Raw genomic sequence first — 26,423 nt, 5'->3', positions numbered from 1 at the left:
CCTGGGTGGCTCAGTGGGTTAAAGCCTCTGCCTTCGGCTCAGGTCATGATCTCGGGGTCCTGGGATGGAGCCCCGCATCGGGCTCTCTGCTCAGCGGGGAGAGCCTGCCTCCTCCTCCTGTCTCTCTCTGCCTGCCTCTCTGCCTACTTGTGATCTGTCAAATAAATTTTAAAAAAATTAAAAAAAAAATTTCATCCGTTTATGTATCTTCTTCCACGTTCACCTACATTTCAACCCCGGACCAGAAAACAGAGGAGTGAATCACGGAATGAATGTTCTCGATTAGGACTGATAGCCTCAACATTTTCAAATTTTCTGTATGGGACCAAAGTAGGTACCAAGCGGGATGTTATTGACATTCCTCCTTTTTTTAGTGAATAAACCTGGTTTAAATGACAAGAAACATGAAGACACAAACACCACATCTGCTTTAAAGTCTTTATTATCCTGAATACAAAAGACAGAAGTCCTTTAGGATATAACAGAGTTCTTTATGTGGAAACATTATTTTTTTTTTACAAGTGAAAAAATAAATACCTCTTGGAATAAAGGCTTATATGCTAATATGTGCCATAAAAAAGTAGAGTTTTAATATTTGACAAAATGTCTGTGCAAAGAAACAAATGCATAAACACATTACTGCTACATTAAGGCAATATGAAAAGTATACTCGGAAATCTCAGTAAAGTGACAGTGTAGGCTTCTAGCTTTCACTGAGCTAGTATTGCACCCAATAAGGTCATCTAGGTGTCCCGATGTCCTAGAAAACCCACAAGCTGACCAGCGTCCAAAATGCCCCAGTGGGAGTGGAAAATGTGACTAAGAATGTAGAAACAAAGAAATTCAAAACCCCTCAAAGACCTAGGGAGGGGACCACCGGAAGTTAATACTTAAGCATTTACTACCAAAAAAAAAAAAAAAAAGCATACGCTAATCTAAGATACCTACGATAAGGCTATAAAAGGCTTGATGGCTCGAGCAAAAGCAACCCCAGGGGATGAAGCTGTAGTGGAGGTTTGGGGAGAAGTGGGGGATCCCCCCCGGGTTCTACATCGTGAGGCTTCATCTCTGCAGGCAATGCTCTGCTTCCCGAGGAACATGTGTCCCCTTTTCAACTTCAAAAAAATATCCCACCAACTCAAGAGCCCAAGGAGTGCGGACTGCTCCACAGAAATCTTATAACCAGACTGGTAGCATTTTATAATCGAAAGACTTGGGGGAAAGAGGGCAGGGAGGGGGGAAAGGAAGCCATGCATACTGAGTTCTCTGTCTTCCACTAGCCAGACCGGTTTATGTCTGACAACCTGGCTGTCAACGTTTTGAAAGTCACAGAATGGACTCTTTGACATCTGTTTGCCTTCCAGTCGTTCTTGAGCAAGTTACAAAAACAGAAATGACATTAAAATGACAGTTTCTTTAAGAAAAGTTTCCTATTAAAATGTTCAGAGCTCCACGACCATACAAAAAGAACCAAGTAAATTCTTAAAACGAATTCTTACAAAATTTGCTGCCACGTAGGAAACTTACCTCGGGACACATCAGGAGACTTCACAATATCCTTTCCTAAAAGGTACCCACTTTTTGGCTCTGCTGCCACTTAACGGACATCACAGATCCTACTTATTCCTCTAACTGGATCATGAGAAGAGTGAGTCCAGGGAACGTGTCTGTGTCCAGAACTCTTCCCGGCCCCACCACCGCCAGCGCGGACTCTACACGTGGTATGTTTTGGCGGGGAGGAAAACTCTATTTGTCCTTTTCTTCCTTTTTTAAATGTTGCATGGCAGATGGGCGTGTCGGGCTTTTTGTTTTCTCCACGATCCATCATTTGTGTATTTAAGAAGCAGTGCGGTCCGTGGAAACGTGGCACGTCCCGTGAAGGGCACAACCCGTCAGATCACGGTCAGGTTGAGCAGACTGGTGTGGGTGGGCAGATAGACGTGCTGCACGTGCTCCACCCGCGACCTGCAGACTGGACACGACTGCAAAAGAGAAGGCCACGGCACTCGTTAGGACGCCTCCAAGTATGTGTGTTCAGGGCTCGCGAGCGGCACCTACTCTAGTCATTCTGCTATGTACCTTGTGGCCGTGACTATTTCTAGATCTAAAGAGGTAGAGATCTTTGTGGTCTCTCTCTCTTTTTAAAGATTTTATTTATTTATTTGATACAGAGAGAGAGAGAGCATGCATGAACAGGGGGAAGGGGAGAGGGAGAAGCAGGCTCCCTACTAGGCAGGGAGCCCGATGTGGGGCTCGATCCACAGGACCCTGGACTGTGACCCGAGCCAAAGGCAGATGAGAAACCAACTGAGCCACCTAGGCGCCCTGATATCTTTGCTTTCTAACAGGTTTGAAAGTCTATACCTTACTAGGGATTCAAAATATTATGAAAAAGTACAAACCGCAGGCAAATAATTAGGTTTTTCGTCCCATTCTAACCCAGGCACGATGAGTAAAGTGATTAGCACGGAATTCTTGCTGTGTGGTGAGGCTGCGCTCCCTGCAAGGGCAGAGTGCAACCCTCTGGCAGTGGGATGCAGGAGAGCTGAGACCCTTCCAGAGTCTAGGTGTCCCTGGCTCAGGGGGCTGACCCAGGCCAGGGCGGCTGGGCTGATGCCATGTGGCCCATGAACTTGGCTCTGCTCTGAATCCCACATCACAGCTTCATATCCCCAGCTGGCTTCTCAGCAAGCACGGCCCTCCCTCAGCCACAGGGGAGCATTAGGTGTGGGGGTCCACCCATGGGGGGCTGGGGTGGGGGGAGGTGGGGAAAGGCAAGTCCTTGACCTACTGTCCCTGGAGAAGAAACTCCTTGTTATTAACTCATTATCTACTCTCGGGAAGGACAAAGGCGTCCTGCCAGCTCAGTATATAACCATAAAAATAGTTCCGAAATTAGTAGCTTTTGAAGGACTAGATAGTGTTTGGGGCTAATTTGAAAATAAAACCACAGTGACATTTAGCAACCAGTTCTTAGAAATGACAACATGCTGAAAAAATTACTGTAAGCGCAAAATGTAAGGTGCGAAAAAGGAAAACAGGTGAGTTGCTTTTGTTGATTGTATTAATATTAAAATTAGTTTGACTTGCTACCTAAGAGCCAATCCAGGATGCCCCCTGGAGGCACATGCGGCAATAAGAGGAAATTAATCACCAATAACCAAGGCCGACAATCCCTCCATGGAACAGAAAGTGAGCTCTAACTACCAATTCTCAGTGTTCTTTTCCAATATTTTAAGTAAATCATAAAGACACTGCTCCTCAGTGTCAGGAAGCAGGGAGCAATGGTCCTAGCCTCCGGCTCACCCGCTCACGAGATGTTACCTTGTGAGTCTGAGCCTCGTTTCCAGAACCTAGAAAGGGTCTACGATTTAGAGCAATTACACTGTTGGAGACAGTGCGCTGATCCAGGGTGTTTCCCAAGAGCAGTACCTTTGAAGTCCCCACACGGGAAGCCCCCACCCCGGGGTGCAGGTGGGGCTGGGCATTCCGGCTCGCACCCGGCACCCGGCAGGTGCTCACTGACCATGAGCAGGGGGAGGGGCGGCCGCCGAGCACCCCTCACCTGCAGCTGGGCGGCGCAGCCTTCACAGCACACGGTGTGGCCGCAGGGGCAGAAGGCCGAGTTGATCTCCTCCTCACAGCACACCATGCACAGCATGGCCTCCTTCAGCTTGCGCAGCTTCTCCTGGAGTGCCCTGGTCTGCTGGCAGCTGAGGCCCTCACAGCTGGCGCAGGTCAGGCTGCTTTCCGAGGACTTAAGTGGGGAGCTGGGAGGGCTGTGCTCGCTTCTCGACACGAGGTCCACAACGCCGGCATTGTACAGAGCCCTCCTGGCGTGGTCATACACCTCCTTTGACGTTCTTTTAATATCGAAGACGTACTTCTTGCCAAGGTTAATATTTTCATTCAGAAACAGAGAGGCCAAGTGGCCCTTCAGGTCTCGGCTGTACTGCATCATGACGGCACTGGTCACCGTGTCACACCTGCAGGGACAGACGGAACATCCGCTTCAGTACCGTAAGCCCAGGCATTCCCATGATTCAGACCTTCCGATGCTACCGTACCTAAGAATATTCGTGTCAGCAGACATTTGTATTCTTTACTGCATGCCCAAAAGTAAATTCTTCCAGGGTTATGTGTGTTAAACATTTCAATGATTCTACCTCTCTGTTTCTTCAGTGTCCCCAGAGGACCTGGGATAAAGCAGCCGTCAATGGAGAGGACAGTGAGCGTGCGCCTCCACCTCCGGGGACAGGAGCTCCAGTCAAAAACAGCTCGTGGCAAGAAAAAAAGGACATGTTCTTCTTTCCTGGCTTTATGCTAAAAATTCCCACCAATTTTCCATTCTGCTCCAAAATTTTTATGTCTATCTTAACAGAAAAAAGGTTAAGATTGCAATTAAATTTCTCAGCCTTAATTTCTCACATATTTGGGTCAAATCACAAGTCTGCTTTAAAGCACCTTCCGAAATGAGGGTATCGCCAGTGTGGCTAGAAAATCCTTCCTGGGCGCTGAGCAATCGGAGCGGGGCGGTAGCCACTCTCCCACAGAGACGACTTAGGTCACCCTGCTGGGGAAGAGCAAAGCAGCTGTGGGTCAGGCCCAACGAGGAGGCGCCGTGAGGGAATAAGATCAGAGAAGCAGGGGTGTGTGTGTGCAGCTCGTTCCCACGCACGTGCTGTGGGGAGAGCGGGACCACATTGATAAGGACCCCCGTGCTACAGCAGAGCAGGACCAGTGTTCGAAAGCGGTGGATTTCCTAAGTCCTGCACAAGATCCACGGACACAATGGTACCAGAAACCACAGGGACCTTGTTGTCACCTGAAAACCCGGAGCTGCAGACCGACGCTAAGGTTGTGGGGCACAGGGCGCTACGTGCCTGTAGAAAGCGTGGGTCTCCGTTATTGCTCGGTAGAGCCCGCTGGCCGCCCTGGTGCTGATCATCTTGAACAAGAGCACCACGCTGTTCCCAGACTCCTTGGTGACGGTCAAGTACACGTTCTTTCCCGACTGGGTGGCCATCTGCACCACAGGGTAAGCGATCCTGAAAACCCGGGAAGAGAAAAGTGAGCCGGCCCTGGAGGGGAGATCTGTCACGGGCTGTGCTCGGGACCCAGCGGGGCAAGGAGACGCTTGGTATGGGGCTGTAAGTAGCCACTGCACTCCCTGCTCATGTCGTGATCCCAGGGTCCTGGGACGGAGCCCCAGGTCAGAGTTCCCGCTCAGAGGGGCATCTGCTTCTCCTTCTGCCTCTGCCCCTCCCCCAGCTCATGCACGCTCTCTTTCTCCCTCTCAAACACAATCTTTAAAAAAAATAAATGAAATAAAAAATAATTAAATGGTTGTCAAGGCCTGAATAAAATTAATATCCATGCCCAAAATGAAACATCTGATTCCTAAAAGGTAAGTGTCTAGCAAATCCCTTTCTGGTTTGATCTATTTTCCTATGCAGAGCTATAAAGGGATATGCATGCTTTGGGCTCAATAAAAATGTAAGACGTAGGTTACCTATTAATTGGGCAGAAGTCGTCTTTGCAAATTGAGATTCCTTCAGGTCCAACCCCAATGAGGAGCTTTTGGCCCTCGCTGTCCCTCACGGAATGCCACTCGATGCCATAGTTTTCCATTGCTGACACGATCTGCAACACCTGGTATTCGGCCGAAGCCTGGCTGGTCCCCTCCAACTCTTTATGCTTCGCAACAATGCTGTTGGACACCAAAAGGGCAGAGAGATATGGAGAGATGAACTGATGTGGACTTTAGAGAGAAATCAGTATCATTTTCACTAGTGAATCACACGGATGTCGAAAACTCAAAGCAATGTAGCATTGACATTTCATATATTTAGCAAATTCACTGTAAAATACTTCTGAGGCACCACTCCAGATCCCAAGTGTCCAATATTCAGTAGAAAAAGCAAGTGGGGATGCCAGATGGGGTGAACTGGAAGAATTATGGAAAATCTCTAGAAATATACGTTAAGAAATTTTGCATATAGGAACACACACAGGTATCTACACTACTTTGTAAGTTTCATTTAAGGGATTGATGAGATCATCTGCAACTGAAGGCTGCAGGATTTATTCTATCTGTGGTCGCAGACAGCCTCTAACACAGTCCTTCAAGATCCCCACCTCCCAAGTCACACCCTTGTACACGTCCCTTCACCCGAGTGTTGTGTACCAACTGTGTTAATGGCTGGCTGGATTCACAACTCACTTCTAATGCACAGAACATAGCAGAAGTGATGGGATGTCACTCACGTCTGAGATTAAGTTCTAAAAGGACTTGACTTCGGTCTTGGGTGTTCCCTCTTGCTCTGACTGATGGCTTATCCTGGGGGAAGCCAGCTACCATGTTATGAAACAGTGCCCCGGAGAGGCCTGTGTGGTAATGGAGGATGGCCCTGCCAACACACCACGTGAGTCAACCTGGAAGGGGATCCCTCTTTCGGTTGAGCCTTTGGATGGCAATGAACTCCACCAACAGTTTGCCTCATGAAAGATCATGGAGAACCCAGCTGGGCCACAGCCAGATTTCTGACCCACAGCAGGGAGAGATACTGTTTGTTGCTATAAGTCCCTAAGTTTGGGGTAACTTATTCCCCAGGAATAGGTAACTAAGACACGTTAGGTCTCTTGATTTAATCCTTGCTGGGACGAAGAAAATACCAACATACGTGATAGACTTTTGAAGAAATCTGTATCCTTCAGAGGTCAAGAGATTTAAAAAATTCCTCTTCCATAGCATTTTATAAAAGGGCATTGATTTAGGTGAGATTATGTTTGGTATCTGTAAATTTCTCAAAGAAAAGGCTAAGAATCTTTGGAAAATAACTGGCTAAATTGGGCAATGGTCTAGTCTTAGCCTTACCAATTATCCGTATAGAGACCGTAGATCCATTTTCTTCAGGAAATACGGATAAATTCACTAGCTGTATGAACACGGTTGCCCCAAGGCAGCCTCACCTGTTCAAGGTGGCGCTGGAGAGCTCCTTCGCACACAGTTCCTCGTAGCTGTACTTGGCCGTGTTCTGATTGTAGTCTCCAAACTTGGTCTGGGCCAGGAGGGCGCTGAGTTCCACTGCCTGCTCCGGGGAGCACTGGAGGTGGCCGGCCAGGAGGGTCTCCTTGATGTGCAAGAAGAAGATATGCCTGCAGAGCCATGTGAGAAGGAGGTTATCCCGGGGACGAGCTTGATATCAAGCTTAACCTGCTTAGCAATTTCATAAACCGTTTTAGGTAAGGAAAACACAGTAATTTAAAAAGCTACCCTGAAAATACTTGCCACTAAAGAGCCGTTTTTGTTTTTGTTTTTGTTTTTAAAATCATGAGTATTAAGGCAACATAAGTGTAAGAACTTAAGTTTCTCTAGAATAAAATGTATAACCGAGACAAAAACAAATCTAATTAAGACAAATCCAGCAACATTCAAGTTATCGAATATAAAATAACTTCACACAAGTTTCTGCATTCAATTAAAAAAATTTTTAAAGAAATTATTTTGAGAAAAACTTGATCTCGATGTGGACTTGATATCTTAGCTCCTCACCTTTATTCAAATGACCCTCAAATCTCTAGTTTGGCCCCAACTTCTCTAAGCATGATATTCAAATGATATTCAAATGTCAAATACAGACACCTCCACTTGGGATATTCAGGATCCTAATTTCACTTTGTTCAAAACCAGACTCACCGCCTTCCTTCCCAAACCCACTTTTTCTCCCAGTGGAAACCTGAGGCTTATTTGTTATTTTACCCATAGACCCACTTTTGACATTTTGTTTCTACCTACTTTCTATCTCTGCAAACTCTTTAAAGTCAGTTGTAGTCTCCCTATTATTACCTCCTATGTCCTACTTGTGTCTCTCAACTGAGAATTTATACTCTCCCCCAAGCCGATCTCTCTAGACTCTGCTAATCCACCTTCCAAGCTACTTGCCTCTAGGATAAGTTTGCCATTTGTCAGCTCAAAAACTCTTCAAGGGATCCCATCTGTTTGCCAAGGAAGCATGCTATTGGCATGAATCCGGGTTCTGTGGGTCTGGCCCCCAACGTTCAGCCACATGTCCCATCATTCCCTCCACCAACTATGCCCCCAGGAAAGGGACAATTTCTCTTCCTGGAAAGAACTAGCATTTTCATGTCCTCGTGTCTCTGGTCTTGGCTGCTCCCTATGTCCTGAGGGGCATTTTTCCTGTCCCCTCACTGAGATACTCTTTCATCCATATCATGTGCAAACTGTTTATTTCTCTATCACAGTATTTGAAATTAACTTTTACAGTTAGCTGCACAGTAGCTGACTTCTCAAGTGTCTCGAGCACCAGAGAACCTTGTGAATGGATATAAAAGCCACATCGTCTGCCGACCTCAAGTTCCATTCCATTTGTGCCTGTCCTAACTGCATACAATATTACATGCTACGTTTCCTATAAGGTGTGTCAGACTTAGAAACTCCCAGGAAATGCCACCTACGTTGCCCGTTAATCCAGACTGCCCAAGATTCCCAACAGAGTATCTAAAACCGCTATAGTCAGACCAGCCTAGGTTATAACATTTGACTCTGGCAAACGTACGGGTATAACCTTCCTTTGATGACTTGTTATAGCTTTTCAAACTTGCTTAAATACCACAATATTCCTCCCACTAACAAATGAGTTACGACCAGCAGTAAATCTCTGACACTGCTCTGAATACAGCTCATACGCCCAGCTTCCCGCTTGCACTGGATACCCTGATTCCAGTCCTCAACAGTGCTTTTTTTTTTTTTTTTTAAGTTTTTATTTATTTATTTATTTGACAGAGATCACAAGGAGGCAGAGAGGCAGGCAGAGAGAGAGGAAGAAGCAGGCTCCCTGCAGAGCAGAGAACCCGATGCGGGACTCAATCTCAGGACCCTGGGATCATGACCTGAGCTGAAGGCAGAGGCTTTAACCCACTAAGCCACCCAGGTGCCCCATCAACAATGCTTTTATTTATATACTAGTCCTATGTCTGACATCCTAGGTAGAAGGGACACATGAGCAATATAAGAAAAACAGAGAGAAGCTGGACTAGAAGTACAAGGGGGAGGGGCCCTATGACAGTCTCATAACATCAGGCAGACAAGAACCACTAATCTTCCTTTAAGAGATGTTTAAGTTCAACATTTTGTGTGTTCTAAAAAGATAAAGAAATATTTAAAGTTATCAGCCTCTGACAAATACTGCAGGTTTTTCTGGATTCAAAGCCCCAATGACGAAATCACGGTAAGAATGCCTAAGAGCACGGAAAGAAGATAAGCATAGTTTTTATTAACCCAAACATCTGTTATAGTATTTTTGATACCACTCAACTGAGAAGGGGGTCCCTACTGGGGCAAAGAAATAACCACAGAAATAGCTTGTTTTAAAATAGCTATCCGAGCAGTGAGGGCTCGCACTCCCATGCGATCATGGTGGTACAGCACTGCTTCAGCTGTCCAAGGCTTTCTCAATGGCTGTTCAGTAAATTTCATCTTGGTGGACGTATCCCTGTCTCTGTCCTTACGGGAGGGCCAACAGTTGGACACAAAACTCTGAACACATGGTGATGGTAAAGAAGAAATTACAGGCTGAACAAGTGTAAGGGCATCACCACAAACCAAGTCTTCTCCATGTAAATACTGCTCAGGTATCTTTTAACTTCTTTATATTAACCTAGAGACTAGTTCTCTGTTGCATGAGTGATGTTTCACCTCCAAGAGTCTCAAAATCGATCCAAGTTCTCTTTCTGAACTATCCACGCTGGCTCCTAGAGAGGCAGCTGCCGGAGTCAAAGGCAAAGGAGCAGGAACAGAATACGAACAGGTGGTCAGGGGTCTGAGACCACATGCAGCTCTTTTCTCAGCCTGTGGGTCAGCATTTCAAAAGGGGAGCAGCAGAAGGACAACTGGCCTTTTCTACGTACCCCCTTCTAGGCTGGACGGCAGTGCATACCCTGTAAGTAGAACAGTCAGTCCTCCCCTTCCCCGCTAGGTAAACTTTCTGATAGGGCCCTTCCTGTATTCTGCAGTTTCATGGCTATCAGGGAATCTTTTCATTTGAAGTCAACAAATATTTGTCATTCATTGCCTCTGTGCCAAGCCCTACCCTGGGGTCACAGGGTGAACCGATCTGATAGATCCTTTTTACGTGGAACAGGTGGGCCTTTAGCATGAAGGAATGATGCCCTTTTGTGGTAACTCCTCAAACTGGTTTTTGGGGGACACGTTGATGCTCTTGAGGAGAACAAGACAAGGAAGCAATGACCACAAGGGTCACCAGCTGCGGTGAGCCTTCAGCAGATTATCTCATGCCCTCTTCCCAACAGGGACGGTGGCACAGCTTGGAGACACATTCCAACAAGAAATCCAGTGATGGCTCTAGTGTTCGCAGGGTGATTTTGAATCAAACACTTTTTTTTTCCTATTATTTTTCTCTTGAACCATTTGCTCTGTAACTATCTAGTTCATGGACTAGCCCCCCACCATCCCTTTTTGTAAAATGGGCGAAAGGTTTCCAATCATATCAAAATAAGCAGATGTGAGCAAAGAAGTCATACCTGCAATGAAATTGTTAGGATTTTATTTACTTGGGAGAGAGTAGAAAGAGAGAGCGCACCAGCAGAGGGGAGGGGCAGAGGGAGAAGCAGGCTTCCCACCGAGCAGGGAAGTATGCATGCGAGGCTCACCCCAGGACCCTGGGACCATGACCTGAGCTGAAGGCTGTTGCTTAACTGACCGAACCACCCAGGCACCCCAGTGAAAATTTTTTTTAACTAAAGATCAAAAGTGGTTGACATCTCTCATTGGCTTTAGGCTATGTGCTAGAATCACAAACAGAAAGAAAGTCTTTGGGGAAAAAAAAATTCTTTGTCTTAAGCAACTATCTGTGAATATGTCCTGGAGACAAAAGCTCAAGCTGAATTTTCTAAACATTCTTCTGGCTGTGTGATTCCTCAGGTTTTACTCAGTTATTAAGCAAATGGATTCCATCAATATGCGGATCAGTCTGGAGGCTCAAAAGCGAAACATTCCTGCTCACTAGGGTCTTTGCATCACAGGTACAAATGAATTCACCCCTGCTGTGTCATTATGGAAGATTTTAAAAAATGGAGTAAATATTAAGGATATGCCATATTCTAATTAAAAAAAGTCACATATCCTTAAGGCATTTTTGTTTCAAAGTCCTTCAAATTTCTTCTACTTTAAAAATTAATGCCTTTCCATAGCTTTAAGGAATAAGGTGAGTTCATTTAAGAACTGTGAGCAGAGAACTGTCCTCTGAACACTGGCTTGTCTCATAAAGAAATCACCTAATAATCAAAGCAGAACTTTCTGGCAAACCGACAGGGGTCGCTGACCTGCCCATCACAGGGGAGGTTGTACTCAATCACTGCGATCTGGTAGCTTCCTGGTGACGTCATTTTGAAGAACTTTCTGTGACACAAATGTAAATCAACTATATTCACATTTGCTGTTAGACTCAACACTGGAGTAACAAGCCTAAAGCATCTTTAAAATGGCTAAGAAGTGATTTTTAAAAACTCTCCAATGCCAACAACTGAACAGTGTTTCTCCCCCAGAACTGACTGACCCTGGCCAGGGATGCCGGTGTGTCTCTCACCCAGTCAGACCCCCTCTGAGCTCCCCCGCGTGCCTGCCTCAGGTCAGTGGGCCGGTCGGTTCACCACACGGATTTATTTTAAACCAAGCTCCAACTGCCGAGCTATATTTAAAAACCATCAAATTTAAAAAAAAAAAAAAAAAAAGAATTACTATACATTTTTTGTTTCGTGTCTTAAATTCCACTGAAATAAAAATCAGTTCATGACAGATCCTAGGCTTCAATGTAAAAGCTAAAACCGTAACAACTCTTAGACACATGAGAGGGTATCTCCATCCCTTGGGCGGTAGGCAAAGGTGTCTCAGGACACAGTAAGAATCATAAAAAAGAAAAACGGATAAATCAGACTTTACCAAATTAAAAATTTCTACTCACCAAAAGGGATTAAGAAAACAGGCAAGGGGTGTCTGGGTGGCTCAGTTGGTTAAGTGTCTGCCTGCAGCTCAGGTCATGATCTCAGGGTCCTGGGAACGGTCCCACATGGGGCTCCCTGCTCAGCAAGGAGCCTGCTTCTCCCTCTGTCTCTGGCCCTCCCCCTGCTTGTGCTCTCTCTCAGTAAATAAAAAAATCTTTTTTTTTTTAAATTTTATTTATTCGACAAAGAGAGATACAGCGAGAGAAGGAACACAAGTAGGGAAAGTGGGAGAGGGAGAAGCAGACTTCCTGCTGAGCAGGGAGCCCGATATGGGCCTTGATCCCAGGACCCCGGGATCATGACCTGAGTTGAAGACAGACGCTTAATGACTGAGCCACCCAGGCACCACAATAAATAAAAAAACTTAAAAAAAAAAAAAAAAAGAAGAAGAGAAAAGAAACTGGGAAAGCCACAGGAGAAAATACATTTACAAAACACGTCTCTGACAGAGAACTGGTAGATAGCAGAATCTGCATGGATCAAAAACAAAGGCAACAACTCAGTAAAAATGGGTAAATGACGAGCATAGATACTTCACAAAAGAATATATAGGAAAGGCCAATAAGCACATGAATAAAGTATTTAACATTATTAATTAAAAGAGACCTATCAATGACCAAACCCCCCGCCGCCGGCCCCCCCCCCCCCCCCCCCACCCCCGAGCCTGGCAGGGATGTGGAGGACTCAGAGACTCTCAGTGGGAGGACAGAGTGGGACACTTTGGGGAAAGGGCTGGTAGTTACTGACAAAACTAAATGATCACCTCCTCTATGACCCAGCTACCCCATTCTGAGGTATTTCCTCAAGAGAAATGAAATATATGTCTACAAAAGAGATTGTACTTGACCACAGCAGCTTTACTGGGAATAGTTGGAAAACAGGTGTTCCCCAGCACAAGTACGGATGGACAGTAGCCTATTCACACGATGGACTGCTACCTAGCAAGCAACAGCCACTGATATATATGTTAACAATAAGATGAATCTCTAAAAAATTAAAATGAACAAAAGACGCCAGACACAAAAAAGCATGTGGTACATGATCCCATCTGTGTGAAGCAGGACAGACATAACTACCCCATGCTGGGAAAACACACAACCTTGGTTGTGCAGTAGGGGGGCGGGAGTGGGGAAGGAGGGCGGAGACCGACCTCGGAAGGGCATGAGGGAACTTTCTGGAGTGGCGCTAATGTTCTAAATCTCAATAAGGATTTTGTTTAAGCAGACATATCCATTTGTCAAACCTCATCAAATGGTAAAATTAGGATTTACACATTTTGTTGTATGTAAATATCTTATCAAAAGGGAAAATAAAGAACTGTAGACAAATGCAGAGTTCTCCTTAAGGATATGCATACTGAAGTCTTTAGGGGCAAGTATACTTCCCCACAACTTAGTCTAAAAAACATCAAAAAACAAACTTGTGATAAAGCAAGTGTATTAAGCTGATTAAACTATAATAGTAGAATTTAGATCAGGATATTGGCTGTTCACTGTAAAAATCTTCAACTTATCTACATGTTTGAAAATATTTATAGTAAGAGGCTCAGTAAATAACATTAGTGGGAATCCTTTTGGTCATGGTTCAGAATTCAAATGAATAGCTACCGATCTTAAAATGAACTATCAAATCTACTACAATCCATGGAAGGCTTGTGATTGAGAAGCTGTCAGGACCAAATAATGACCAAGTCAGGTCTCTATTCAGCTTAAGGAAATCCTTCTCAAAGCCGAAAATGGGAACCATGGAACGAATTTGTTCTTCCTCAGATTCCAAAGCAGTTAAAAGACTCAGGGTTGGGGGTGGGGGTGGTAGGGCAGAAAGGGAAGGGAAACCTCCTATCTCAGAAGTGATTACCAGAAGCATGAGATCTGCACTTGGAAAAAATAGGATTACTAACTCACAACAGATACCTGACCCAGGCAAAGAACAACCCAGGCCATCCTGCAGTTTAAATGTGTTCCCTATAAGATCTTTCCCAATGGTCTGGATCGTGGGGAGTCCTGTTAGATCCAGGAGAGTTCTAGAAACAGGCTACAGTGGGGCATGACTGAGAGAGGACCTCATTCACCTAGAGCTGTGTGTCACTGGGCACCCTGAGTCTGACCCTATGTGCCATCTAAATAGTCCACTTTTAGTTCAAATGACAGATTTAAAATTAAAAGTTCATTTTGGTTACCTAAAAAATCAATTTCTTAATGTTCTTTGGAAACTTCATGCAAATATACAAGTATGAGAAATTCATAAAGATACTTGAACGTGTCCAGACGGGAGATCTGTGGCTATAATAAAATATATAGTCCTATAAACATCCTATACTCTGTGCAAAAAGAAAGACTTAATAGTTAAATTAGAATTCAGAAATCTAAATACTTTCTGAAAACAGTAGCAAAGTCTGTTTTTCTTTCCTGGAGCCTGTTTTGTCCTTGGTCATACAAAAAAAAAAAAAAAAAAAGAAAGAAAGAAAAGAAAAGGAATGTGTCATTCTACTCTTTGGCATAGAGTTGATATGAAAAACACAGTGACACCTTTACAGCAGATAAATAGAACATACCCACTCTGAACCCCACAAAGGTAAATTATGCTAAGCAGCCTTTACCAACAGTGACAACGTACTGAAAAATTTTGTACATGATTACAGGTCCCGGCTAGGATCCATATGATTTGGTTTGAACACCTTTTTAAAAAGATTTTATTTATTTATTTATTTGAGAGAGAGAGAGAGAGAAAACACCAGAGCAGGGCGGGTCAGAGGGAGAAGCAGACTCTCCACCAGGCGGGGAGCCCAATGTGGGACTTGACCTGGAGACTCAAGGATCATGACCTCAGCTGAAGGCGGACTCTGCCCATGGTTACATTTGGCACTTGCTTTGTGGATTCCATGAGGCCATCTTCCCTGGATTTTGACATCCAAGTGATTTTTTGCTGGGAGAAAGGGGACACATGGTTCAGTAAGTACTCAGAACCTACAAACTGGCTGAAAATTAGATTAAGAGAGCCTCTTGCTCGAAAACTATCTGAATTTCATAAAAGGTCCAGGCGAGTGGTAGTTCATTTTAGATGAGAACCAATAGCCACAGTAAACAAAAGGCTTGGGGTGGGGTAGAAAGAGTGAAGGAAGGAAGCAAAAGAATGCCGAGCACGGAGAAGATTCTTGACAGACAGTAATCACTACAAAACATTTTTTAATGTTGAGATTTCTTTTAGATTGTCTCAAACTTTTCAGTTTATAGAAGCAAACTGGTAAACTAGCTGGAAGAAAATTTATATTATTAATATCTGTTAACCCCATTTTTATTTCTAATTTCTTAATTCATGGATTCAACAAATGTTTATGCACCAGACACCTGGTAGACTCTGGGGATACAATGTTGATCAGCCCCCTGCTTCATGGAATTTAAATTATTAGAGTAGCTGACAATAAACAAATTGTCACATAAGTAAATGGTAGTGTTATACGCTCATTAGATGCTATAAAGGAAAGCTACATGATGTCTTGGGACAGGGCAATCTCCTGGGCAGACCCAGCAAAGTCTTTCCCAAGGAGCAATGGAGGACGGCGGGATTTAACAAGTGGAGTCAAACTCAGCACCACTTGCTCGCATGGCTGAAATCTTGATGAAATTCAACGTTCAGGATTACAGCATTTCTCTGAACATGTAGTTCAGGACTCATGGAACCCTTGTACTGAGGCTGATTTCTGGGAAAGAGAATTCAGGTGTTGAGTCTTAAGGACACAGTTCAGGACTAATGGAACCCTTGTACTGAGGCTGATTTCTGGGAAAGAGAATTCAGGTGTTGATGAGTCTTAAGGACGAGTGGGAGGGCCCCTAGCAAAGATCACAGAACTCTGCTAAAATGTAGCAAAGTCAGGAGAAACAAAGATTTTATTGGCAGTGGGCAGTATAATCACCATCTCTGAAGATGAAGCATGTAATTCTCAAATCTCTGGCTTTGAAAATGTTGACAAAATCTGGTCTCAATTCCTGTGAATAACTGAGAGACTTTAAAAGGCAAGAATTTCAAAGATCATTATTATTTCAGATCTACCTCCAGAATACATTAGTTTCACTTTTAGTTTTAATGCACAGCATGGCAAACATCTGCAGATATACCTGCTTGTCTCTGCCTCTGAAATGACCAGCTGAGTCTGAACCAGACTCTCTGGTTACTTTCCAGACACGCCCCCCCCCCCCAAACCTGCCACCACCTTCAAAGCCAAACATAATAATCTGGGTAAAGAACCAAATCTAAAATTGGGCCAAATCAGAGACCAGATTAACTGTATCAATCTAAGCAGACACTTGATATGGTTTCTCTTCCTTCATTTTTTTTTGGGGGGGGGGTCTTCAGAAAAATATATTTAGGAAAACATTGAGGAAAATAAGATAGACAGGAAGCAGAAGCAAAGAAAAAAAAATTACTGCTAGAAAGGATTTTTAGAGACAAACTCTTCCTGGGCTTTCAACTTGAGAAGCAGCTCAGGGTTGGCTCAGTCTTGGAAGTCTGGACACTCTGATAGTTGGGGGCAGAGCTGTACCTAGAATGCAGCACTGCTGCCCCCCTCCCCTCCCAACACTCTCCTGTTACCAACAGGCCTTCCTGTTTGCCCTTCTTTGGCTGCCTCCTTAATCTGATGCAAACTAAGACATTCACTGCCCCCACTTCGAGCAGCTCTACAGTGAGTAGGTTACTTTAATTCTCCACAGAGACCAATTTGGCCAGGATAGTTCAGAACCATTTAATAAACTATCCAGACACTTTCAGTATAGTAAATGTCCCCTCCTGACTTGACTTTGAGATGGTAGAAAAATCACAGCTCATAACTGGACTGGAAGAGCTAGGTTTACAAACCACGTAAACAGATCTACTTTATTTTTACAGGAGTTCATATAAATATTTTATAACGAATTATTAAACATCAAAAAGTTTACCAACTAGCTTTATCTGACTGACATGACGGGAGAGAAAATCAGTATTTTTGCTCCAGAGTTACATGCACATAAAAACAAGGCTAATTGTAACTATACTGGATCCAGCACAACTTATGATCCTAATAAAAAGGTACAAATGTTAATTACAATCACTTTAGTTACTAAAGCAGAATGCTCTATGCTTTAGGTGGCATTTTCTTCAAATTCTGTATTTTGGACAACCCCATGAAAAACCAGTAAAATTCACCAATATTTTAAAAGCAAATCAAATGCTTAGGTCACGCTAACTTTTTGATAAGATTTCAAAAGGAACTAGAGTCAAAAATTACCTAGGTAACTAAGTATATATTCTCTGAGTGCTATTGGGCATGAATCTCAAGAGTTAAAGTCAACTGAGTCAACAAAGTAGGAAATTTCTAACTCACAGAATATCTCTATTTCTTGCATGAATAAAATGGACTTAATAATGGTTATTAACTCAATTGCAGAAAGCACAGGTAAAGACCATCCAGTGGCAAACTTTAAAGTCTATAATCATTCATAACACCATTGGATCATGCTATTATGACTGCAGCCATTGTTTAAATGAGATGTAGTTGGTCCTCAAAGCTTCTGCAGATTTAAAAAATAAAGCTGTAACATCCGAATAGATTTGCATCCAGAGATCTGCAAAGGATTGCAAAACTACGCAATGAAAATTCCAATATGTTGTAGTGTGTGTGTGTGTGTGTGTGTGTGCGCGCGCGCGCGCACATCCTTTTCTCTTACTCGACTCCAAGTTATCACATTGAAGTGCAGAGTGGAAACTTTCATGAATCAGCTTTAAGTTAAAAAACAAACCAGCAAACAAACAACACCTATTCTGATTAATATAAACAGCTAAAACAATCTTAAACATTCAATTATGTGAATATTTTGCAAGACATTTTCAGGAACACTAAGAATGCAATATACTAGCTTGCCCAGAGACAAATTGAACATTTCCCTTACCCTTTAATAAAGTTCTGTAACAAGGTAAAGCAGACATTTCAAATTCAAATGAACAGTATTTCAAAATATGTTTCTATTGATCCTTCAGCAGAGGACAAAAATAAAATGACATGCTAACACTCTTAAAGGATTTTGCTCACTTATCTTTACTTGAGATTGTCAGGCTCACGTTTTTCACATGTATGGCAAATTTCCAAACCAAAGGATTATGAAAAAATATTAGAACTCAGATCCAAAGTTTGTTATTTTTAAAAGTTGTTTTTTCTTTTGTTCTTTTTTTTGTACCATGCCGCTATATGATTTAGATCTCTTACATTTCAGCAATAAATACTGAACGCCAGTTTCTTAATTTGGCTCATCCTTGAGAAGTATTACAGTCAGTCCAGGGGAGAAAGAATTTTCTGTTTGAAAAAGGAAACAACATGCTCCGGTTGTCTACCACGGCTGGTGGTTTTCTAGAAGTAAAGAGATGAATTCAACAACCTCAACAATCATGTGTTATTTATCTATAGGTTGGAGTTCGATTACACCGGCCTTACAAAGTTCTCTTACCAAAGTATACAAGAAACTTAAAAACTTCTACAATTCTGCTCTGAGTCGGACAGAGCGCTTTGCTGCATATTGTAATCTGACACTAGGCAGAAGTTGACTAAGTTTAAGCAACCCAAGAGGAACTGTTTCCTGCTTTCTGTTAGAATAGCCTACAGTGACCTATAGTAACACGGCTGAGGCAGAGGTTACTATCGGGCATTATATGCCGCTATCAGGAAGTCAGTTGGGGTTTTAACCTTTTTTTTTTTTTTTTTTTTTTCCTGCGTTGTGGCACTGATCCGGAGTGTTTGTAAGTATTCAACCCTGCTGCCTCATTGTTTACAAGACAAGAAAAACCTCAAGAGCTAGAAAATGCACCGCAGGCCAACTGGGCAGCTCACTGTTCACCTCAACAGAAGGGCTGGGCCGTGGAAAACTCAGTTACGAACCAGCTCACTCTCTATCAAACCATTTGCCTGTGAACATCGCTGGGGAAGGGCAACGGCCCTTTCTAAATGGAATCAAAGGTCTGTCTGACATTGGTTTATTTCGGTGTCACTTTACCTAGTCTGCTCCTGTAAGATGAGATGAGGCTCCACGAAGAACTTGACTCTCAGTTTAAGCCGGTAAGGGGCTAGCCCATCCATCTGCTGGGAGATCCGATTTCTCAGATTTAGCCATAAACTTTCACCTTTGCTACCCGTAAATTGCAGTCCAAAATAATCAACTTCTATAATCCCCAACCGCCTGCACACCTAGAACAAAAATGAAGGCAACAAGGATGAGGAAATGGTCCATGGAGTCCAAGCAAACCCAAGGACACCATCTGGGTCTATGATTCCTGCCTGCTTTTCAACAAAGTTCAACAAAGGTGTTACAATGCCTGTTTTAAGCTGTAAGAACAAAGTTCTAGGATCCCAGTGTTGCTAAACCAATAGAGAGGCTTGTGTTTCCTTTATCACCCAGGACACTGTCCTCTGCAGTAGAGAAAAAGATGTCCTCAAAAGCAGCCTTCCAGAAAGGCTGAGGAAGGGAATCTACAGGGTATTTTCCCTCTTATTCCAATCACTGGAATTTCCTCCACCAGCACAATCTGCACAGCTGATCTGGCAGATTATCTGGACAATTTTAACCATCTGGACTCCAAAAAAACAAACACATTGAGGAAACACGCCACAAGTGTCAGCTAAGCTTGTTACAAGAGGTTTTGCAAACATCTCAGGTCTAGGGGGTGTGAGGGCACAGCTTTCCACTTGAGATCAAATTTGCTGTCTGTCCTACCAACATGCACTGTTTCGAACCACTCTTCTCGACTCCCAAGGAAATGCGTGCTTTAAAGGCAGCGGTGTGCATGACCAAAACCCATGGTCCTCTCGAGCCCCGCAAACGGGGAGGTGCAGGTGAACGGTCCATTTGAAAAGCAGCAAGAGACGAGGGCCCCGCTTGTCTGCCAAGCAACCCGAGGGACCTGCGACCGCCAGCAGCCACCTCATCTCAGGGCTCAGCTGGCGCTGCCAGACCCCGCGGGGACCCGACAGGCGGCATCATGCACACACCTGCGGCAGGTGTGCTGGGCCGCCTTCTTCCGGGAAAGTGCGGGGTTTTGGGGGGGCAGGGTGGCAGGCCCGCCGCGCGCGTCCTCGGCACCCCCCCACGCGCTCGCAGCCTGCAGGGACCGCGTGCCCCACCGCCGCGCGGAGGAGGGGGCGCGGGCCGAGCGCCCGGGACGCGCTCCCCCCGGCCGCCGCCGCAGCGCCGCCCGCCCCCGGGCAAGCCGCGCTCTCCGGAGCCTGGCGCCGCCGCGAGGCCCCTCGGCCTCGGGGGACCAGCCGACCCCCACCCCCGCCTGGCCCCCCGTCGTCACCTGGTTGAGGCAGTCCTCGCCGTTGGCTTTCGCCTCCACCTCCACCTCCATCAGCACCGCGTCCGGCCTCGTCACATAGCACAGCATGGCTGGGGCCGCCGCTGCCGCCACAGCCGCCTCCTCTTTGGTGTGCGCGGGGCTGCCGCCTCGCCACCGCTCAGACCCAGTCCCGGGCTCGGCGAGGCTGGCCCTCGGGAGGCTGCAGCGCCGCAGTCCGCTGCCCCGCGCCCCGCGGCCCCCCACGCCGTCCTCCCCGCCACCCCCTCGCCAGCCCGCCCGCCCACCGGCTGCCCGGGTCTCCGCCGCGGCGCCGCACTCCAGCAGCCCGACTGCCTGCGGCGCGACAGGGACTCCTCTGATATAGTGGCCCCGCCCCCTCCGGCTGGGGCCCCCGCCAATCACGGCGGCCCCGCCCCTCCGCCGCCGCCCGGCCAGCCAATAGCGGCGCCGGCTGCGCCGCGGCCCGACCTGCCAGCGCCCGCCGAGTTCTCCCCGCCGCCCCGCGAGGGGGCCGCCTGCGGACGCCGCGGGCTGCGGGAGCAGGGCGGCTCCGGAACGCGCCCGCCGCCTCTGCCCGCTGGGCGACGCTGCTCCGAGCCGGCGGCAGCCCGGGGCTCCGAGGCGGGGTCGCGCTCGGTCGGGCTGGACCTGACAGTGACTCCGCGCCTCGGAGCCGCCGCGGGTCCCCGGCAAGCCTGGGATCGCTGGGAGAACGCTCTTCGGGAGAGGCGCACGCGGAGAGCCCAGGGAGCCGCCCCCAAGCCCACTGCAAACTCTTTTTCCCGGAGGTTTGCCACAGCGGGTGGTTGGAAGGAGGGACGGTTGCTCCTCATTTTGGACCTCGTCAGCTGAAAAACAAAATCTGAGTATAAAAGTTTGTGCCGTTGACCGCTGAGCCGAGGAGCTTGGTCCAGAGCTTTTGTATAGATCTCTCCGGAGGCTTCTGTTTACTGGTTGTGCGGAACCGGAACGCCTTGCAGGGCCCTAAGGCCCTCTCTGGTGTGGTGCATCCTATCTCGTGCGTCATTCATTCATTAAACGTTAATTGAGCCCTTGCTGTGCTCCCAGGCCCTTCTCTCCGGCAACCAGATGTTATCCCCGTCTTGAAGGTTAGGGACTTATCTCAGAACCTAACAGGGGGGAACCTCAGTGATGGCTACTAATAATTCAAAGCCTACTCCTCCTCATTCATTTACTACTTGTTCCTTTTTGCCAGTACACCAGTTAGCCTTCCTCTTTGGTTTCTTTATAGGAGAAATGAGAAGATGTGGGCTTTAGCCTTGGACCCTTGGAAAACCTATTTCCTCCCTCTGAAATTCAGTGTTTTCAACGGTAAAATGAAAACCACAATATCTGCTCTGCTCTCCCCCCACTGCCCCCCAGTATTGCGGGGAAGAGCAGCAGAGATATGCTCCTGACAGCATTTGAATCACCCCATATTTGCAAGAAAGAGATCTATAATGTCAGCTCAGCTACTGCTTGCCAATGGCTTCTGGTCTTACCCCTTTTCCTGAATCTCAGTGATCTCCGTCCCAGTGGCTTTTATTGCTGAACAAATAAGCAGGGCATTGGGCGCAGTTTTTCACTAAAGCCAACTATGGGTAAAATTGTAAGTACTCAAAGTCCTTACCCCCAGTGAGACACTGGGGGTAAGTGAGGACTTATGCACTCACAGCTTTCTTTGTGTCTTACAAATATACCTCGTCATATCCTACTGCTGAAATATTCTCCTCTCATATCAGCTCCTGTTTCTCCTTCCCTTAAATCAGGTGTACTGCTTGGAAAATTTATCTGGGAAGACAAAATTTGGATCACTGTTACCTAATCTATGCTTAAGCACTAGCAAATTTAGGACAGGAGGAAGAGATGAGAGCTAAGATGAGACCCAGGCATATGGGTTAATATTTTTGTTTGTGAACAACTAAGCTGTCTAACCCAAAGCCAGCTAACCAAAAGTTGGCTAACGTAGGCAAAAGGGAATCGAGGGCACAACTTTTGGTAGCTCATAAAATCAATGGGGACAAGGCATGGAAATGAATAGAAAGGGAGAGATATTGGGTGGCTGAAAACGAACATAAAAATGGCGAAAAAAGCCACAACCAAAACCAAACACTTGTTTTGTTGAGGAACCACTTTAAAAATAATGTATATTTTTGGTCTTGGCAGGGATGTGTCTAATCCAAACCCAGATTATGCTCCTCCTATGGGATGGTTGATAAAGATTGCAACTGTTTTTGAAATTAAGAATCACTGGGCAGGTGGGTGGAGGGATGGGTGAAACAGATAAAGGGGATTAAGAGCACATTTATCATGATGAGCACTGAGTAAGGCATAGAATTGTTGAATCATTATATTATACACCCGAAACTACTATAACACTTTATGCTAATTATACTTCAATAAAAAATAAATAAAAAAGAATCACCAGATAAGCATAAGTAGGAGATGGATTTTTTAAAAGATCTTTATTTATTTATTTGAGAGAGAGAAAGAGAGAACAAGATGGGGGGGGCAGACGGAGAGGAAGAAGCTGACTCCCCACTGTGCCTGACGTGGGACCAGATCCCAGGACCCCGGGATCATCACCTGAGCTGAAGCAGATGCTTAATGATTGAGCCACCCAGGGGTCCTGAGGAGACAGGTTTCTTAAAATAAAACAAAACAAGGCTAAAAACATGAACGTGACCCTTGAGGAGGTGGGAGAAATCCTGATGACTGAGAAGAAAAATAATATTGGCTTCTACTAGCATATATGGAAAATAGGAGACCATAATCTCCCTCTCCTTCTCCTCTCTCTGGTCCCTGTCTTCCTCTCCTAATTTCTTCTTAGAGTAGACATAGAGACCGGTTAGTTAGGGAATGGGAAGGCTGAGTTTGCTGGGGGTGAGAAACACATTATGTTCAAAGACCTGGTTAGGGAATAGAAAGCCCACAGAATTACTTCCTAAGAGGATCCCACCATCTGGTAATGCTACTAAACATCTGGAGCCAGTTTCAAGCCCCAGCTGGGTCTAACTGCAAAATCGGAGACTCTGAACACCCAGGCCTGGGCGTCGCAACTGTATCGATCGGAACCAGAGCTGTGACTGATGCAGTTCTGAACAAGCCTGAGAGGTGTTACATTTTATCTGCCTCTGCCTTCTTTCGCTGACTATTAGCTATCCCCTCTTAAAGGATTAAAATTAACCAGCAAAGCAGAAGGATCAGCTGCACAAAGGTAGAATTTTAAACAGAAACCGTAACTAAGGGGTAGAGCAGGTTAAGCCAGTTGAGTCCTTGCTGTCCGAACACACCCAAAGCACTTACAGTTAGTTTTCTGTCTCCTAGACTAGGGCCCAACACAGAACACTAGGTAATAACTGAAGGATGTGTGATGTGATGGTTGACTGGCTGCAAAATTTTTCTTCTGGTTGAGCGCTAGGTCTGATCCCTCTGGCTGAAGATCTGATCCAGTGGGCGGGATACCTGTCCCTGCTCATTTCTCTCTCAGCCCCGCCCACCCCCTGCAGACACCCTGCTCTGGGTTAAAGGAAAGGCCCTTCTCCTTACCTCTCCACCTTCCTTCGTGGGAGCAGGGAGGGAAGAACATTCCGTGGTTGCCTCAATCACCGTCCTTTTTGCTTCCACACATCATTCAAGTTGATTATTCTCCTAAGCAATGTTTCGTGGGGCACAAGTGGGTTAGAATGTGTTGAGTGCGAGCTGAGAGCTCTCACTGGACATATTAGACTTGTAAAACCAGGAGTGGTTTAATCTGATCCTGGCCTCCCTTCAAAGAAGAGTGTCTTGTTTCCCAAACTGCTGGTTTGAGGAGCAGAGAAAGGGATGGAGAAGAGGCAACGCCCTGTCTCTCAAACTCTGGAACATGTAAAATGGTTTCATCTTCGTTAATGGGCAGTTTATGTGATTTTATTTTATGGTGAGAGTAGTTCATGCTCATGGCAGACTACTCAGAAAAGACGAGAAAGCCAGGAAGTACCCGTAACTTTTTCAGGCATTTCCTGTGAGTGGTGATGTTTTACTTTTGTATAGTGTGGACAATGCGTTGTAAACCTTGTGACATCGTCAAATACTGACCGTGAACTTCTGGAGACACATCAAGAGAGTATGAGACGCTTGGGGTGGGGCGTTCCCAATCTACAGCTAATGTTATGAACATTAGGAAAACTGTAAACAGAAAGAACAACCTTTGTGGAAAAGTTCCAACTACTAATGTTTCTCAGCTGTCTTGTCTTCTGGGATACTACTCCCTCCCCTATCTGCTTTTCTTCTCACTGCCAGTATGCCCAGCAAGGTCACATTTTGTGGTAATGCTTACGTCTTTAGGCAGGGAGCATTTAGTTGAGAGATGCTCAGAGCTGGGAAATCACTTCTGACTTGGTTCATTTTGTGTAACAATAGAAAGTTTTCATTTAATATTTTTGATATTTTTGATTAAAAATATTTTTAATATTTTGATTGCTTTCGTTGATGGGGAAGGTCCAAAATTAGGCATGTGCCCTTATACTTCTCAAGTCTGGTGCTACGCAGGTGCTGATCCACCCACAACAAGGTTCACCATCATTTTGACCTTGAAGGAGGCTGGGTGAATGTTGGGGATGCAGCTGGGAGCCACGAAACACAGACCAGACCCAAGTGGCCCAAGGCTCAAACTCACAAAGCTAGCCCAACTGGCAGTGTTCTAACCAGCAGATCCGTAAGGACACGTCTCCTCTGTCCGTCCCTTGTTTGAGCATGCCTTGCTGTAAACGATGTATATTGTGTGTGTGGCTGTGACTCAGAACTTGGTGGGGGAGGCCATTCCCAAGATCAGTGGCACAGCAGGGTGTACCAACTTTCCAGAGAAGTGATGACTGTTAGAAGTGCTATAGGAGGGGCGCCTGAGTGGTTCAGTTGGTTAATTTCGGCTCAGATCACCATCTCAGGGTCAGAGCTCGAGTCCCAAGTTGGACTCCACACTCAGTGGAGGGTCTGCTTGAGATTCTGTCTCTTCCTTTCCCTCTGCCCCTCCCCACAGCTTTAAAAAAAAAAAAGATTTTATTTATTTGTTAGAGAGAGAGAGAGAGCACAAGCAGGAGGAGTGGGAGATGGAGAAGTAGCCTCCCGGCTGAGCAGGGAGCCTGATGCAGGGCTCTTTCCCAGGACCCTGAGATCATGACCTGAGCCGAAGGCAGACACCTAACAACCTGAGCCAACCAGGCGCCCCAAATAAATAAATCTTTAAAAAAAAATGCTATAGAAATCCCCAAAGTACATGAAAATCAGCTACATCTGTTGGAGGCACCACACACTTCTACTAAGCAATACTGAAAACAACGTAATGGAAACTATGAGTGCTTTGGCAAGAGGCAACTTCTCACTAAACTTCAATTACCTCATCTCCTCCCAGCTCATTTATTGTTGCTGACATTTGCATTGTTTATATCACTTGATATGCAAATCTTACTCCTCTTTCAGTTATTCAATATTTTGTTCTGGCGGTGTCCTCAGAGATTGTGATTGTTTGAAAATGACTTGAAAACAAGACTAATTCTGCCCTGGCAGTCTCTCCGCGGTTATAAGTAACCAGCACACTCCAGCAATTGCTTTCTCCTCTCTCCCGTGTTCAGAATTCCTGGGAGAACTGCACAGGAAGCCATGGCGTCCCAGGGGGAGGGGTGGAAGTCCTGTCTCGCCTATGAGGGATCTGGACCTCAGATCCTAGTCCTACATTTCCCTCCATAACACGCATTTCAGGCCTGGAGCCCAGGGACACAGCAATGATAAGGTGGAGGTTGTGAGCGTTTCCCTGATTGGCATAGTAGGAGATCCTGCCCTCCCTCAGGTCCAGACTTTAGGGGGAAGAGGTTTCTGAGCAGGTGTCCCTTGGTGGTTGGTATGACGCTTGGTGTCCACCAAGAGCTAGGTCTGCATGGGTATTATGATGCCCAGAGAGCAAACCAGGTCTTGAGCTGATCTACCTAGATTTTGTGGAGTCACGCTTGGTTATCTCTTATTCATTTGTACAACTTGCCCAAACAGCCCAGCCCAGTTTTTGCACCATTGTGGTGAGAATGGCCTCA

General features: G+C 45.6%; 1 protein-coding gene across 2 annotated transcripts; it reads right to left on the bottom strand.

Annotated features, from left to right (window-relative positions):
• Positions 1–1,035: 1,035 nt before the first annotated feature.
• Positions 1,036–20,583, bottom strand: MYLIP (myosin regulatory light chain interacting protein). Of its 2 annotated transcripts, XM_032861605.1 has the most exons (7): positions 20,362–20,580; positions 19,062–19,252; positions 6,973–7,158; positions 5,513–5,710; positions 4,884–5,048; positions 3,566–3,986; positions 1,036–1,982 (listed from the first exon to the last, which is right to left on the bottom strand). In XM_032861605.1, the coding sequence occupies exons 1-7, from the start codon at positions 20,446–20,448 to the stop codon at positions 1,893–1,895; spliced, it is 1,338 nt and encodes a 445-aa protein (XP_032717496.1). In that variant the 5' UTR covers positions 20,449–20,580; the 3' UTR covers positions 1,036–1,892. The 2 variants fall into 2 exon arrangements, with proteins under 2 accessions (XP_032717496.1, XP_032717497.1); XM_032861606.1 differs by lacking the exon at positions 4,884–5,048 and having other exon boundaries at positions 20,362–20,583.
• Positions 20,584–26,423: the final 5,840 nt, after the last annotated feature.

Source organism: Lontra canadensis, unplaced genomic scaffold, assembly GCF_010015895.1.
Source record: "Lontra canadensis isolate GAN:19392208 unplaced genomic scaffold, GSC_riverotter_1.0 scaffold21, whole genome shotgun sequence".
Lineage (NCBI taxonomy): Eukaryota > Metazoa > Chordata > Mammalia > Carnivora > Mustelidae > Lontra > Lontra canadensis.
Note: the sequence above shows the minus strand (reverse complement) of the source record. Positions and strands in the feature narration are given on the sequence as shown.